Source organism: Aedes albopictus, chromosome 2 (assembly GCF_035046485.1).
Source record: "Aedes albopictus strain Foshan chromosome 2, AalbF5, whole genome shotgun sequence".
In the NCBI taxonomy this organism is placed as follows: Eukaryota; Metazoa; Arthropoda; class Insecta; order Diptera; family Culicidae; genus Aedes; species Aedes albopictus.
Window position 1 is genome coordinate 216050729 of NC_085137.1, and position 18374 is coordinate 216069102.

An 18374-nucleotide genomic window follows, 5' to 3' on the forward strand; every position below is an offset into this window, starting at 1 on the left:
CAGTTGTCAAACCACCACAAGACGGCAAGACAAAGTTTGCCGGGACAGCTAGTTGGTTATATTTTTCTTAGTGTAACGTAGCGTGTAACGTAGGGCGCCTTTTTGAAGACGACTTTGAGAGAAAGTAATTCAAAGGGGGTCCTCTTTTCTAAATTTTGAAAATTTTCGTAACTGTTATTTGGACTTTTTATGAATCTGCTTAGTTTTTGATTTTATCAATAGCATTCAAAGTCAAATTTCAAGAAACTCTTTCGCAGTTCTTTCCATAATACCGTCATCTATAACTACTTGCAATCTCCAAGTCATCGTGCTGTCTCAAACGTTTCGGGGAGATATTTTTACCTACATTACTATCATAATTTGTTTGTTTGTCTCTATAATTGAGATTTCCATCTCTATAGGCTGGTTTAGCTCCTTATCGTTAACAAATCTGCGACAATTTATGTGCCGATTTCATGCATGATTCTGAAGACCGCCTTTTTGGGTAGTTGAGTTGCATTGAGTTGGGTTTTTTAGTTCCGAATACAAAAGCATGACCCCTCATGGTCGCTCTGCCCTCGGACGCATAAATGTCATGTGTTACAATAGAAAAACACATTTGAAGTTCCAAAATAAACTTTGTCAATTATCGCATTCGATTGATTTCAACGCAATTCAACTATCGAAGCATGTATAAATTCATATGTTGGCAAAATGTTTCGAAAATACGTATCAACATATGACGTTTGACATGAAAACCTCAAAAATGTCGAAATGTAACATGTGACATTTATGCGTCCGACGGCAGCACTCCTACCGTCCTGACAGCTTCTGAACAATCCTTTTTTATTATTTATTTCCTTAAAATTTAGCAATTTACGTACTTTATTTACCAAATTTAAAAGTTTTGCAATGCAATCTTCCAGAAATAAAATTTGAGCTGGTGTGCCGCGACAATTTTGAAAATTTCAAAATGCGCCGCGGTAGCAAAAAGTTTGAAACCTCTGTTGTAAATAGTAGCTCTATCTTACCTCGTTTCAACAACAATTCGTTGCGAGGTGGTTTTTAGAGAAACTTCTCAGTTATAACAGTTTAAATAAGTCACCATTTGACCGAAATCGAGGGGTCTGCAAAAATTGTTGTGACTCTAACTAACGGGGGGTCCATCAATTTGAGTAACCAAATGCGTTTTCCTTACTTTATTGGTGAGGACTTTCAGAAAATCGCCACCTTAAGCATTTTTAAAGACAAGGTGTAAATAGTGGGCCGGCCTCAGCGAGAATTACCCATAGTTAACTTCTTGTGATGGTGAACTTTGCTCGATCATAGAGTTCTGCAGAGTCCAAAGTAAACTCGATTTTCTGCCACAATGCGTCTCTCAATTTCTCTGCTGGTGTTATTGTCGGTGGTCACCAGCTCAGGTAAACGAATTCTCCAACAGCCTCGATTGCATCACCGTCGATAGAAATTTGGGGTGGCGGGCGCGGTGATTCCTCCCTGGAACCATTTGCCATAATGTACTTTGTCTTCGACACATTAACGACTAATCCGATTCACCTGGCTTCACTATTTAGTCGGATGTACGTTTCCGCCATCGTCTCAAATTTGCGAACAATAATATCAATATCATCAGCGAAACCAAGCAGCTGAACGGACTTCATGAAAATTGTTCCACTCGTGTTTATCCCCACTCTCCTTATTACACCCTCTAAAACAATGTTGAACAGCAAGCATGAGAGACCATCACCTTGTCGCAAGCCTATGCGAGATTCGAAGGCAGTGTCCCTGATACTCGGACTACACACATCACTCGATCCATCGATCATCTTGATTAATCTTATCAGCTTACCCGGGTATCCGTATTCGTGCATAATCTGCCATAGCTGGTCTCGATCGATTATATCATACGCCGATTTAAAATCGATGAACAAGTGATGTGTGGGCACGTTGTATTCACGACATTTCTGCAACACCTGGCGGATGGCAAATATCTGGTCCGTTGTAGCGCGTTCACCCATGAATCCAGCCTGATATTGCCCCACTAACTCTCTTGCAATCGGTTATAGACGACGGCATAAGATATGAGAGAGTATCTTGTGTGCGGCGCTCAGTAGTCTGACCACGCGATAGTTCCCGCAATCCAACTTAGATGGGACACAGCTTCCATCCATTCCTCCGGTAATACTTCCTCCTCCCAAATCTTGGTAATGACCCAGTGTAGTGCTATCTGCTCTTACCAGTGCTTCTCCACCGGCACTTACCGGCTTGTGGCAAGAAGCCTCTGCGCGAGCGATTCAGCTTCTCGTAAAACTTTCGTGTGTCCCTAGCGCGATACAGCTCTTCCATCGCTTTGCGATCTCGTTGTTCCTGCTGGCGCTTCTTCATCCGAAAGACTGAGTTCTGCCTGTTACGCGCCTGTCTATAACGTGCCTCTTTTTTCTCTCGTACGGTGTTGCAGAATTCTCGCCCAAGCTACATTCTTCTCGTTTTTAAACTGCTCACATTCGCCGTCGTACCAGTCGTTTCTGTGATTCGGAGTCGCGAAGCCAAGTGCTGTAACCGAGGTACTACCTATGGCGGATCGAATGCATCAAGCTGCTCTTTCATTGCAACGGTAGGGCCACAGCTAGCTGCTGCGCATAGTCTTGAGCCACTTCTACGTTACGCAGCTCCTCGATATTGATAGGTATTTTTGGAAGAAGTCAAGGAAAAGTGTTTAAATGGTTCAGTGAAATAATTTCAAGTTCTGTTACAACTTTTCGAAACAATCGTTCTAAAAATTTGCATAGGACTACTGCAATTTCTGAAGAAAACACTTTTTAAACACTCTCATAAAAACCTTACACTTTCTCTGTTCTAAAATCAACTTCTGTTAGAATTCGAAATTTTTATAAAACTCTCAAAATACCCCCTTCTGTCGAATTAATTTTGACCACGGCTGTTCATATGCTCTGGCCTTTATTGCTGCCGTTGTTGGTTAATGCTACGCGATTTGGTCTGCTGGTCCATGTTGATGCACATCGTCGTGGTGCTCCAGCAGCCACCCTCTTCTCGCAGGATCTACTCCGCATGTCAGTCAGTCAGTCAGTCAGTCAGGATCAGGCAGCACCACTCAGCAACGATGTTATAGCTGCTGCTGCTGCTACTCGTGAAGGTGGCATTCAACTCTTCTCGTTGAGGAGCTTTGCTGCATGCTGCTGCTGTTGCTGCGTTCAAGAGTTCAATGTGCCCCTCACTCATCAACTCGGCCGGCTCTCTCTGTTTCTCATCTGGGATGATGGCAAGAATGCTGTAATCTGTTGGCGGCAAGTTATGTAACTCACGTGTGTGTTTGTGGTGCGCGCAGGCAACGATCCGCCATCCGACCAATTTGATGACGGTCCTCGGTCGGCGTGTGGTGAGCGGTTTTCAAATTTATGGTACCTGTCAGGGGCCTGGAACTTGCAGATTTAAGACCTTCGTAGATTTCGTAACGACCGTCAACTGGCAACGACGATGTTGACGAAAGGGAAGCAGCTTGTGGGTCGAAATTGTTTGAGTACTATTTTTTTTTCTTCTTTTTTTACCTGACGTTGCATACCAACTGAAAGGGATCCTGCTCATCAACTCAGCGTTCTACGCGCACGTCAATAATTATAGATTGAGAGCATCTTTGAACGATTATTCCATTGCATAAATACTTAACTTGAAATGATCCTCAATCACACAAGGATTGAAACGCATTCACCTTTAACATGATGTTGCTGGACTTTGTGCGTTCAACACCTCGACTAAATGGACCACATATTGTAGGTACTGTGTGTTTACCCAAGACTGGAAAAAGAAAGGCTATTAATCTGTCGCAACCCGTTCGATACAGTCAGGTTTTTTTTACGCGGTTTTGATTTACGCGGCCGCGTAAATGAAAACTCCATACAAAAAAAAAATCATCGTCTTATTTTTGCGTGATTCGTCGAGAAATGGTGAGACTTTTTTTACGCGGTTTTTCGAAATTTGAACTGAGTTTTTTTTTACGCGGTACGTATCCCCCGCGTAAAAAAAACCTGACTGTATTAAGAAGCTTCCTTTCAGGAACAAACAAAATGTCACTACGCGACGATAGTTTTCCATTATTCCATTTGTTTTCGTTCATTCTGAGGGAAAGATTCTACAGTGCACTGCTGTCCTCATGGTCGCCGTACATTTGAGCATGATCGATTGTTTGCATCGAGAATGTCATCAATTACCCTTCGTCTCAAACACTTTTCGTTTTGGTCGTGAGAGATTCCCACCACTTTACTCTTTTGGCTCTGTGCTTGCACACTCCGGCTATGAGAAAAGTGCAATTCTATTGTTTTCCTCCTAGCTGGCGCCAGTTTATCCCTACAGTGGTGGAGAAAACTACAAAGATAGTATACTTTTGTGTGTGTATTCTGGTTGTTCATTAGCCACTGGATTGAATTTCACTAGATTAAAGGATGATTCGAATGGAAGTAACTTTCATTGTGGTGAAAGATGGTTCCTGAAAGTTTTTCAAAACAATTCCTGGATAAATTTGTGAAAAGTTTCCTAATGCTATTGAGGCGCCATCGTTACAAGAACTTCTGGTTGGATTTATGAAAATGATGCTTGGAAATTTTAGAAATTTTAGAAATTTTAGAAATTTTAGAAATTTTAGAAATTTTAGAAATTTTAGAAATTTTAGAAATTTTAGAAATTTTAGAAATTTTAGAAATTTTAGAAATTTTAGAAATTTTAGAAATTTTAGAAATTTTAGAAATTTTAGAAATTTTAGAAATTTTAGAAATTTTAGAAATTTTAGAAATTTTAGAAATTTTAGAAATTTTAGAAATTTTAGAAATTTTAGAAATTTAAGAAATTTTAGAAATTTTAGAAATTTTAGAAATTTTAGAAATTTTAGAAATTTTAGAAATTTTAGAAATTTTAGAAATTTTAGAAATTTTAGAAATTTTAGAAATTTTAGAAATTTTAGAAATTTTAGAAATTTTAGAAATTTTAGAAATTTTAGAAATTTTAGAAATTTTAGAAATTTTAGAAATTTTAGAAATTTTAGAAATTTTAGAAATTTTAGAAATTTTAGAAATTTTAGAAATTTTAGAAATTTTAGAAATTTTAGAAATTTTAGAAATTTTAGAAACAAACAGCAAACTGACGAAAATAAGGTGGCCCGATTGTCATAAATAAACTTAGGACATTCTTATTTCCTTCGATTGGTTGTTTTTCTTACGAAAAAGTAGTTTTTCGGTTTTAGGAAATTTACATTTCTCAATGGAGCCTTGAACTAATCTTAGAATTAAGATCACGGATCGCGGTGGTCCTCGCCCAAGCGACGTCGCAGATTTTTATCGCAATCTATTGCAAACAGTAGCCTAATGGCAGCTACACCACACGTTGATCATACTTCGTACCGGTTCAAGGTGAGAAAAATGGATGTCATAAATTCACCGATCGTTGCGCCCGCCATCGTGGTCATGGTGGAGCCACACGCCATAACCATCTACAACAACTACGCTTGGACTTGGATCTTATGGGATACGTGCAGTAGCAACAGTCGCAGTAACAGTAATCCAAGTGCTGGTAATAACCAAGACCGGTAGTTTTCGGAAGAATTTATGATAAATATGCTTAATTGCACCCGACTGATAAATGGGTCTCGTATTGGGAAATAAATTTCCCTTGGAGAGCGAGGAAAATCTCGTTGCGTTGCGTCGAACCACGGCGCGGTGGTAATCTTGTTACCGTTGCGGCACCTGTCCTCTATTTCGGTGGAGGCAGGGTGTGTTCTGGTGCAAGTAATGCAACATGGAGACTGAAGGAAACATTTCCCAATCGTTAGATTAGTTTGCATGGCATGGTGAGCTAACTACAGTTGTTTCGAGCTCAGAAAGACTTGGCAACGAAAGGTGGAAATTAAGTTGCTGATGCAGAGAAAAACTTGGTTTCGATTTATTGTCAGTAATTAGTGGGTATCACTCGCGATAATTCCAAGTGCAAATAGCCTTCGAGAAATGTACCATGATTAATTGGCTGTTTGGTGAAAAGAATTTACGACAGTTAGATTTAAACTTTTCAATATGTTTCTTCGGAGATTGGTGGTGATGGAAAATTCGAGTTTAATACAAAGTAACTTTAATCAGCTTAAATGGCTCACAAATGACATTCATCATTCAAAGCACAATTACCCATCGTTTATTTTGCACATCAAACGAGTCACTCCATCCCGCTCAGAAGTCTCATAATTTTGCATTGTAATGTCACCACCAGAAGTGACTGCACGGTGTCACACCTTTTCTAATGCCACCGCAAACTGTCTGACATAGCAAATGTAGCACATGTAGGTCCATTATGCCTCCCGATCGGGCGACGACGATCAACGTGCGGTTCCAACTCACATCGGGAGATTACAATCTAAATCCCATAAATTACCGGCCACTTATAGTCTACTGTCCTTTCACATTTGAATGCTACTGCTACTGCTGCTAGATAGATTTGCCCTGATCTAAGTATCCAAACAAAGTTGGCATGCAAGGTACGTACCTCAACCAGCCACCCGCATTTCTGCGGTGATTTTTTCCCTAAATAAATACGGAACCACGTTTCACACCGAACAAACGGTCGATAGGTAGGTAGGTAAGTAACGGCCAATCCCCAACGATTTGCACCGGGCAACATAAAGTATCAAATCTTAAATTGCATCGCATTGATTTTCCATTCTTATCTCATTGGATGGCGTCGTTACCTATATAGTCTAGTCATCCGGCGATTGGATAGTCGCTTGGTTGGTTCACTCGATTGGCCGTCGTTGTCTAGTGGGCGGTCGAACTTAGTCGCGATAGGGCAGTGAAATAATAAATAACTGTGTTTTATCGGCACTTTATGCAGTAAGGTGGCTACTGCTAGGCTCTGCAGTGCATGCAGTAGCTTGAGGTGGAAGCAGGGGCGGTTTTAGGCAAAAAGAAGCTAACACAAAATTATGTATTTTGTTTTCAAATGTTGCAGACTTCATGTGTTTTCTTGCAAATGTGCATTATGCGATTCCTCGCAGAGTTTCCTGATACGGCTCACAATTTTTGACCGCCTGTCATATATTTTATACGTCAAAAGACTAATTTTTGAGAGTGAAAATTTGACAGGAGGTGGCGTCTTAACCCGTGAAAATCAATATAATCACCAACATTGTTGTCACTATGTAAAATGACTCAATATGAAATACTAACATTGTTTTTTTTTTTATTTTCCTCTAATTTCAGGTTCGTTTACATATTTTTATATCATTGAGCACCAATCGTAAGTTAAATCAAATACACGCTCTGCCAGGTAGTATAGTTCTAGAAATCAACGCCAATTGTATTGTTCTTCAATGCAACGTCCAGAAATTATCAGCAAATAGAGACGAAAATGGACAATTTTCGAGACACTGAACATTTTTTTTCTATAAGAAGTTTTTATTCGGCCGCTGCTAGTGCCCACGATCCAAGCTAGCCACCGACTTCCTTGGGCATAGAGTTTTTTCATACCTGCCATACGATTTACGAACGCAAAAAATTGTATTGGCGAAGGAAACTCTCCAATATTAATTGTGGAAGTGCTCATATTACACAAAGCTGAGAAGCAGGCAGTACTCCAGTGAGGACGACACGTCAAATGGAGAAGAAGGCTATTACGGAAAAATAATGAAGCACTACAAATGCACATTAAAATATAACATATTATAGTGGAACCTTACAAATGCGTAATAAATTAGGACATCACACTTGGACGTACACAACACAGAACATATATTTTGCCCTGTTTCCAATCACAGGATGACGAGGTTTCATAAATGTTGTTGGTCCATCAGTCAATCCTGTAATCGTATTTTCTCTGGCAAGTTGCCTTTTGTTCGCAGCATTAGTTGCTTTCATAGCTTGAGTTTTGTCTAGGAATTTCTAATCCTAAGGGGGCATCCCGATTCGGGTTTCATCACTAGAGTTCTATAACTTGAAGTCTGTGTCAGGGAAAGGTTTACATCTCTTGTACTTAATCACGGCCCGAAATGGCCTGAATGTTGGCAATCGAAATAGGTTTGCGGGCCTCTATTCTGCCGGAGCCCTATAAATGTGCATTAATACTAGGGGAATATTTACAAGTTAAAATAGCACATTTAATACACAAATAAAACTTGTAATAAGGCTGCTCTAATTAAGAAGCTGGAACCACGCACTAAAACACGTTCATCAATGTGGTACTTTTGATTTTCTCGGTTAAGCTGTTGAATGTTCTTCGATGAGTGTGGATGTGAGTTGGTGAGCTCATTCCTTATTTAAAGGCTATTTGTACCATTTGTACGGTAAACTATGCTCGAAAGTATTTTTCAGGAAGGTGTCCAGGGGATATTTTCTTCAATTTATGGAGGTTTGTAGAAACACTGGACCAACAATCATCATTTACACTAGTTCACAGTATTTTTGCACTCCGTAAGCTGATGATCATTTTTAATATAAAATCATACCCTGAGTTTAAAAAACGCAAAGGAGGAAAAAACAAGAGCGACTATTTTTTCGACTTCCAATACGAGGCTGGCGATTTGAAATTTTGTTCCAAGTTGCTTAGTTTATTAAAATAAATTGTACTGAAATTTTTACTGCAACTCTCTAACATTTTATATTTCAAATGTATGTTGAGTAATAATTTTTCAGTTGCTTTTTTTTCTTATTATCATGCCTCTTTTCAAAAATGCTTTTAAACATCACTGTATCTTCACTTTTTTTTTTGACAAATTTGCAAAAACTTAGCGTCCATCCATCTCACACAAAACCTTTGTTAAGATGTTTAAAAGATATTGTATTCAACTTCCCATGCAGAAAGACTCATAATTGGTGGACTAAAACGCAAGATACTGTAATTTCAGTAAATTTCACACCCGTAGGCTGCGGGGCTTACTAAAAAAATTCAAACCGCTGACAAAGGCGCAAAAACCAATGTTTTTCAATTAAATTTTTAGGATCACTCCATGTTTAGTTGTAGTTAAATGATTTCATCTTAAAAGTTAAGAGGCGAATGAACCTAGGATTAAAACCTCTATAATAAAAAAAAATCTTAAAAGTTGTTAGTTCCCTGTATTATTATAAATTACGTCGAGCCAGATGGATAAGAAGTATAGAATTAGCGAAGTACCTTTTAAAGGCATACAAAACATTTTTTAATTATAGGCATATCTATGCGCTTGGAAAAGCATTTAGGACACAATACGTGTATTTTTTTTATCCCATGCATCCACATAAGCACAATGAAATTACAGCTTAACATGAAGTGACAGTAATCTCACGCTCCCATATTCATCCTATTCGAAAACAAGCGATTTTGGCACCGATTGATTCCGTTCTTTTTTTTCCATGCGTGCTCACTTCTAACAAAAAATACATATGAAACAAAACAAACAACTCTTCAATCCTTTGTTTTTGTAGGATGAAAATGGCAGCCACATGCTTAATAAGGAAACCAATACCCTATATAAAAACTCAGCGTTGTCTGTCTGTCTGTCCGTAACGCTGTGAAATGTTTCGTTGAAATGTTTCACCATAGTTGTTTCAAATTTATAAAAATTACGAGGACTTTCTATATGTGTTTTGACTTTCCAGAAATAATAAGAACCTTCTAAAATGTTCTGGAACATCAATATTCTAAAAGTTCCAAGAAAAAGGTTTCAGAAAAAGAGAAAAAGAACGTTCTAGAATGTTCTGGAGTATTGAACTTCTTAAAGTTTCGAGAATCTCCTTGAAGTTTCTGGACGCTTCAAAAGAAGGGTAAGAACCTTCTGCAGCATTATAGAACATCTTCTTATTTTTCTTGGCGCAACAACTCAATTGGGACAAAGCCTGCTTCTTATCTATGAACTTCTAGAACTGTACCATAGTTATTAACTGAGAACTTCCTCTTCTAATGACCACTTCTAAATTGTTGAACTTTTTAGAAAAGAACTTAGTAGAATCTCCACATCAAACCTAAAAAAAATGAAAATTTTTTATGGAAGTTTGGAAACAAACAAAAAAGCAGAACAAACTTTTTTGAATGTTCTTGTTTAGTGCACTGTTTTATTGTATGTAGTTTAGACCCAAACTAATTTAGATCGCTTTCGCACAGTTCAGTATAGGTAAAATTTAGACGATCTATGATATCCATTTCCTACACCAATACTAGCCTAGACATGAGCCCGCAAAATTACCGCTTTCAATAGAGCCGACTATCATTCGTTCCAAAGCCGCCATAGGGAAGACTAGCTAATAAATTATAGTTCGAATTAAACGTTGGTTTTACCGAATAAAGTTGCAAAATGTTTCTACAATAAAGCTTTGGTTAACTGTTTCACAAAAATGTGATTTCCGGTGGTTTGAACGTGATAATTAAGTGGATTCGCTTATGACGGACTATTGGTGATTTTAACGTGCGTACGGCATACTGGACCCAAAGGACCCAAACGGATAGGAATACGGATTTCTCCCCAACGCTGGCCACTAGACGTAACACAAAATTGGTGCCGTGACCAGGATCCGGCGTTTGGACCCCCAGAAGCTCTTGGAAGGACCCCACGTATGCTAAAACCGCTAAACTACCCGATCGCCATTGCACATCCCATCCCATTGTTCTTGGTCGCCGACCAAAGAATCGGACATCTTGTGACCCTACTGGCAGTTTCGGACCACCAATCGGCGCCCATCAACTGGCCTTTTCAAACTGGTCCAGTTCAACGGTTTATGAAATTCCAAGGCATATCTTTGTCCTTGACAAGGTTAGTGTGGTTCCAATAAACTTACGTTTCTTTGCGTCTCTACCGGGTCTTAATTTGAAGGGACACGTTCTACTACGACCATCCGCCAAGTTCTGGATTTGAGGATCTCTGTGATTGCTGGTTCCGGATATTGAAATACAAGGCAATTTTCCACCTTGTAGAAGGTGAGTAACGTTCCAATCAATCTACGTTTCCCTGCGTCTCTACCGGATCTTTGTTTCAAGGGAACTTCCGGCCAGCATGACCAAAAAGAAGATGCTACAACTCGAGCAGAAGCGCACCAACATCCTAGCGGCGCTGGATCGGTGCGAGGAATTCTCCCAGAACTGCGATGCTGAAAAGGACCACTATGAAATCACCCTTCGGATCGAAAGCATGGACAAATTATGGAGCTCGTTCGAGGATGTGCAATCTGACATCGAATGCCACGACGAATCCGTCCAGGGAGAACCTCAACATATGGCTACGCGCGAGAAATTTGAATCGAAGTTTTTCCGTGTAAAGGGCGTGCTGCTGTCGAAAATACCGGATACGCCGAACCCACATAGCACGCATCAGCAATCTCAACCGAATTCATCGCATCTAGCTGCAGTCAAATTACCGACCATCAACCTTCCTGAATTCAGCGGGGACTACAACCAGTGGTTAACGTTCCATGATACATTCATCGCCTTAATCCACTCTTCCACCGAACTTTCGACCGTGCAAAAATTCCAATATTTGCGGGCGGCGGTAAAAGGCGAGGCGGCTCAACTGATCGAATCGCTCACCATCAGCTCCATGAGTTATGCTGTGGCATGGCAGGTTCTGGTCGATCGGTATTCGAACACCTATTTGCTGAAAAAACGCCACCTTCAGACGATGTTGGATCACCCTAAAATGAAACGAGAGTCAGCTAACGGATTGCATGGTCTCATCGATGCCTTCGAGAAGCACACGAAGATATTGAAGCAGTTACAGGAACCTGTCGACGGCTGGAGTACAATCTTAGCACATCTGCTATGCGCTCGCCTAGATGACGTCACACTGAAGTTGTGGGAGGATCATGCTTCTACATTGACGGAGCCGAACTATACTGCCCTCATCGAATTCCTGCAACGGCGGACACGTGTGCTCGAGTCCCTCTCGGTTAACTCTTCCCAAGCAGCGCAATCAACTTCGTCACAACCCCTGCCCTCAAAGCGTTTCGGCCCAGCGAAGGTGTATACTCATGCTGCTTCCGATGAGCGAATCTTCAAATGCGTAGCGTGCTCGCTTAATCACCGTTTGGTGGAATGCATCGAATTTCCCAAGATGCCACTGGAGAAACGGCTGGACCTGGTGAACTCGAATCGGCTGTGCAGCAATTGCTTCAGGACGGACCACTTCGTGAAGAACTGCCAATCGAAATTCCGTTGCAAAACCTGTAGAGGAAAGCACCACACGATGATTCATCCAGGGTTTCCCAACTCGAATTCAGTTTCGAACGTAGCGACGTCAAGAGGATCGGAAGACAGCGAGAACGGGTCACCCTCAACAATAGTCAACACAGTAGCGGTCGGTTGCAGTACGTTCTTGATGACAGCGGTTGTAAAGGTCGTCGACCGCCACGGGAATGAACTGTTTGCTCGTGCAATGCTAGATTCTGGATCCATGTCAAACCTGATGACGGAAAGGCTCGCTCAACTGCTGCGCGTGAAGGGACAGAAGGTGAAAATCGACGTACATGGTGTAGGCACAGGCGTGGTAAAATGCTCCCAAACCGTATCCGTGGAGGTGCGGTCTCGATTGACAGACTTCGCCATGACTATGGAATTCTTGGTACTGAACAAGGTCACTGCCAAGCAACCCGTCGAAAGTATCTCCACGCATTCATGGACCATCCCTGAGAATGTATCATTGGCGGATCCGAAGTTCAACGTACGAGGCGAAGTGGACCTTATTCTCGGAGTGCAACACTTTTTCTCGTTATTCGGCCAAACGCCTCCGATTCATCTGGGACCCAACCTTCCTTTGGTCGTCGAAACCGTATTTGGATGGGTCATCGCCGGAAGCTCTTCACTACAACCACATTCTCGGATCACCATCTCTAACTGTGCCACAGCTGAACCATTGGGTCGTTTGATAGAACGCTTCTGGGAAGTTGAGGAACTGGTCGACCGGAAACAACTGTCTATCGAAGAGGAGGACTGTGAGGAGCTCTACAACACAACAACGACGCGAGATGAAGAAGGGCGATACGTCGTCAGAATGCCGAAGAAACCGATGATCGATCAAATGTTGGGAGAATCCAGGTCATCGGCCCTGCATCGTTTCAACCTACTGGAGAAAAGGCTCGAAAGGAACGAGGAACTTCGAACAGCATATCACAAATTCCTGCGAGAGTACCTTGATTTGCAGCACATGGAGTTGGTTCCTGATTCCGAGCAGCAATCCAAACGAAGTTTCTACTTGCCCCATCACCCTGTCCTGAAGGCTTCCAGCACAACTACAAAATTGAGGGTTGTCTTCGACGGATCGGCGAAAACTAGTACCGGATGCTCCCTAAATGAGGCACTGCTTGTGGGCCCTGTCGTACAGGATGAACTACTGCACATTGTGATTCGTTTCCGGAAGTATGCTGTAGCTTTGGTCGGAGACATTGAAAAGATGTACCGTCAGGTGACGGTCCACCCTGAGGACAGATCTCTTCAACAAATCTTGTGGAGATTCGACACATCCGAACCTATTCGTACCTACCAACTTCGTACCGTTACCTACGGACTGGCTCCATCATCGTACCTAGCAACCAAAACACTCCTGAGACTCGCCGAGGACGAAGGACAATATTACCCGAAGGCAGCACCACTGGTTCCGAAATGCTACTACGTCGATGACTTCATTGGGGGAGACGACACTGTGGAAGGAGCCATCACTTTGCGAAATGAGATGGGTGATCTGATGGCCAAAGGCGGCCTTCCCTTACGAAAATGGACATCGAATCGTCTGGAAGTTCTCCAAGGACTTCCCCAAGATCAAATCGGAACACAATCCTCTATCAAATTCGATCCGGACGAAACCGTTAAAACGCTGGGCATCACCTGGGAACCAGAATCCGATTGTCTGAAGTTCGACATCAGCATCAAGGAAAACGACGGTCCACTGACGAAGAGGAAAATCCAGTCCTGCATAGCGCAACTCTACGACCCCCTAGGACTCATTTCTCCGATCGTCATCTCTGCAAAGGTCATCATGCAACGTTTGTGGCTCATACCCATCGGATGGGACGACGAAGTACCCAAGGATCTCCAAGAATTGTGGAGGAATTTCGTCCTCAAATCAACGAACTGGCAGCTTGCAAGGTCGATCGTTTCATCTTTCTACCAAATGCAGTATCGGTGCAGTTGCACTGCTTCGCAGACGCCTCCAAGGTAGCATATGGCTGTTGCATCTACGCACGCTCGGTGGATGAACATGGTACGGTGAAGGTTCAACTGGTTTCGGCGAAATCCCGGGTCGCTCCCTTGAAACGACTCAGCATCCCCCGACTGGAACTGTGCGCCGCACAACTCGCCGCTCGTTTGTACACCAAGGTCACTCAAGCACTGGAATTGGAATTCGACGCCGTACACTTTTGGTCGGACTCGACCGTAGTCCTAGATTGGTTACGGGCCCCATCATACCACTGGAAAACCTTTGTGGCCAATAGAGTAAGCGAAATCCAAACTACAACCCACGATGCCCCATGGAAACACGTCCCAGGAACCCAAAACCCGGCGGACCTGGTCTCAAGAGGAATGCACGTCAGCGACTTCCTGGAAAGCAGTCTATGGCATCACGGTCCGGAATGGTTAGGTACATCGGAGGAGAATTGGCCACAACAGAAGGAATTGGAACCTGCACCGGAGGATCAAATGGAGAGGGAAACGGTGGCGGCTGTGGCAGCCTGCACGGTCAAAATCAACCCTATTTTCTCTCGCTACTCGCATTTCACCAAACTCATCCGAGTGACCGCTTGGATATCTCGGTTCCGACGCAACTGCCAATCGCGTCATCTTGGTCAACACCTGCATTTGGACACAACCCTGTCTGTGGAAGAATTGGAAAGCGCAAAACACCAACTCGTCCGACTCGTTCAATCGGAAACCTATCAACAGGAACTCAAGGACCTCTCCACTGGTAAACTCGTTTCTCCCAAGTCAACCATTCGCAACTTGCTCCCGTTCTATGATGAGAAAGGCATACTTCGAGTTGGAGGCCGTCTACGACACTCCAATGAACCGTACGAGACGAAACACCCAATCCTTCTACCAGGAAACCATCCGTTCACCAAACTGCTGGCTCGACACTATCACCATAAGCTTCTACACGGTGGACCACGACTAATGCTGGCTGTAATCCGGGAAAATTACTGGCCGGTCAATGGAAAACGTCTGCTGCGAGGAATCACCAGAAGCTGCTACGAATGCACACGAACGAATCCGGTTCCAGTACGACAACCTATGGGTCAACTTCCAGCCTCACGGGTAACTCCCAGCCGAGCATTCTTCCACACCGGAGTGGATTATTGTGGTCCAATCTATCTGCGTCCACCTCATCGGAAAGCTGCACCAATCAAGGCATACATTTGCGTATTTGTGTGCTTTACTTCAAAAGCGACCCATCTGGAACTCGTGGGGGATCTTTCGACGGCATCGTTCATGTCGGCACTCCGCCGATTCATTGCACGACGGGGAAAACCAGCTCACATACATTCCGATAATGGTAAGAACTTCATCGGGGCTCGGAATGAGCTCCACGAAATCTACCAACGTCTGCAAAACCAGTCCGACCTAAACCACATCCGGGACAATCTCGCTATGGAAGGAATATCGTGGCACCTAATCCCACCGAAGGCACCCAATTTCGGCGGATTGTGGGAGTCCGCGGTCAAAATCGCAAAACGTCATCTGCAGCGGCAACTTCGAGATTCCCTACTCAGCTACGAAGAGATGTCAACAGTACTGGCACAAATTGAATCGTGCATGAATTCGAGGCCACTTTGTGCACTATCGGAGGACACTTCGGATCTTTCTGCCTTGACACCAGGCCACTTCTTGATTGGCACCTCCTTGCATGCTCTGCCAGATCCGGATCTTCGAGAAATCCCCATTAATCGGCTCGATCGATTTCAGCGGCTTCAGGAGAAAACACAGCAATTCTGGTTTCAATGGAGGAACGACTATTTGAAGGAACTGCAACGTGATTCCAAACCCTTTCGCTGCCCTAGCACGACGCTGAGGACGGGGACGATGGTGATTCTCCGCGACGATTCGCTACCTCCTATGAAATGGCCTCTAGCACGAATTCTCGAAGCAAATCCTGGCGGCGACGGCGTGGTGAGAGTGGTTGTTGTTCGGACGAGCAGCGGGATATACAAGCGACCGGCTTCCCAGATCTGTCTTCTGCCAGCGGATAATCAGCAATCTTTTTCAGCAATCAGCGATACAGCGGAGCACGATGTGGACGACGATTCAGAATGCTGAAGAGAAGATTATAAATGTAAACAATGAATGTAAAATTTGACAAGTCAATATTGTAGTAGTAGTAGTAGTTAGTTTGAAACATGTTTCAAGGTGGCGGCTATGTTTAGTGCACTGTTTTATTGTATGTAGTTTAGACCCAAACTAATTTAGATCGCTTTCGCACAGTTCAGTATAGTGGTAATCACGTTCAAATGTGTGCGTGTATCTTTTGTAGATGTAGTTGTGAAACTTGGGGGAAAATATATGCACTCTTACTCCGGTTGTTAGTTTTATCGTTATTTAGCCGTTTTACCCAAATAAATTGGGTAATATTTGCATATGAAATCTGAATAGCCTTTGAATTAGCGTGCATTTTTGTGTATGGAAAAATTCACGCTAGTGTTTGTGTGTTGAAATGTCACTTATCTCTATAGGTAAAATTTAGACGATCTATGATATCCATTTCCTACACCAATACTAGCCTAGACATGAGCCCGCAAAATTACCGCTTTCAATAGAGCCGACTATCATTCGTTCCAAAGCCGCCATAGGGAAGACTAGCTAATAAATTATAGTTCGAATTAAACGTTGGTTTTACCGAATAAAGTTGCAAAATGTTTCTACAATAAAGCTTTGGTCAACTGTTTCAACAAAAATGTGATTTCCGGTGGTTTGAACGTGATAATTAAGTGGATTCGCTTATGACGGACTATTGGTGATTTTAACGTGCGTACGGCATACTGGACCCAAAGGACCCAAACGGATAGGAATACGGATTTCTCCCCAACGCTGGCCACTAGACGTAACAGTTCTGAAAAATAAAAACTATAAAATTTCCAGAAACCTCCTGGAAGTTACTGAATATTCCAAAAGTAAAACAATAATCTGAGATATTCTGGAATTTCACACTTTCTCAAATACGGAAAACTTTCTGTAAGCAACTAAAATGAGAAGAACCTTATGGAATGTTCTTTTAGACTTTTTTGTTAATTTCGAGGACTTTCTGGAAGTTAATAATCGTTCAAGAAAGAATTAAGGACCTTTTGGGATGTTCTGGAACATCAAATTACATAAAATTTCGAGAACTTTCTGAAGATTACTGAATGTTTAAAAAGAAGAATAATAATCTACGGGTATTTTCTAGATCATCAAAATTCTTAAGATTCCAAGACCTTTCGAGATGTCCCCAAAACAAGACTAAGGACCTTTTGCGATTGTGCTACTTTTCCCCGAATGTCGGTTCCCCGAATGTCGTTTCCCCGAACGCCGGTTCCCCGAATGGCCCGTTTCCCCGAAAGTCAGTTCTCCGAATGACCCGTTTCCCCGAAAAGACTATATATTACATTCTTGTTCGAAATGACCATAGTTAGACAGATCGTTGGAATCAATTTGGTTGTAGAAAGAACGAGCAGCAACGGAAAGAAGGAGTCATTTTACCATTCTTCATTCAGCAGGGTTTCAGCAGGTCTGAGGAGCAATAAAACATGAAAGAACCGTCTATAAAATAAAGAAGGGTGTGATTCGGGGAAATGGGTCATTCGGGGAAAAGTACCATTCGGGGAAACGGCGTTCGGGGAAACGACATTCGGGGAATCGACATACGGGGAAAAGTAGCACAACCCCTTTTGCAAACTTTTTAAATTAACGAAAAGTGTCTGGAAGTTTATGAACGTTCCAGAAAAAGGAAAAATAACCTTCAAGAATGTTCTGAAACAAAATTCATTTTTTTTTTAGATTTTTCTGGAAGCTACTGAACGTTCTAAAAAACCAAGAAATTCTCTAGAATATTCTGGAACATCAAACTTCTTTAAATACCTGGAACTTTTAAGAAGCTGCTAAAACATTAAAAGCAGCAGAAATAATAAGAATACGAACCTGTTCGGGGAGTTGGTGAGCGTTCATGATAAAATATAAAATGAACCTTCCAAAAAGTTGTGAAACATCAAAAATCATTAAATTTCGAGAACTTTCTAGAGGTAAGTAAACGTTCAAGAGAGAAGCATTTTGGAGAGAGATTCTGAAATGTTTTCGAGAATTTTACAGAAATAGCTGAACATTCTAGAAATCTCCGGAACTCTCCTACTATATAAATGCGTACGACCAGTAGATTCAGCAGTATTTTATGAACCGACAGACGTTTATGTGAAAAAGTGTTGCAGTGAAGA

At 42.1% G+C, this 18374-nt stretch overlaps 1 protein-coding gene across 1 annotated transcript; it reads left to right on the forward strand.

The window, feature by feature from the left end:
• The first annotated feature begins 10987 nt into the window (after positions 1 to 10987).
• On the forward strand, positions 10988 to 16230 carry LOC134286351 (uncharacterized). The gene is made up of 2 exons (XM_062847961.1): positions 10988 to 13964; positions 14099 to 16230. The coding sequence occupies exons 1-2, from the start codon at positions 10988 to 10990 to the stop codon at positions 16228 to 16230; spliced, it is 5109 nt and encodes a 1702-aa protein (XP_062703945.1).
• The last annotated feature ends 2144 nt before the right edge of the window (positions 16231 to 18374 follow it).

Coding starts and splice junctions, on each gene's coding strand:
- LOC134286351 (XM_062847961.1), top strand. CDS start 10,988: ATGACCAAAAAGAAGATGCTACAACTCGAGCAGAAGCGCACCAACATC. Junction 13,965..14,098: donor TGCAAAGGTCATCATGCAAC/GTTTGTGGCTCA, acceptor TACCAAATGCAG/TATCGGTGCAGTTGCACTGC.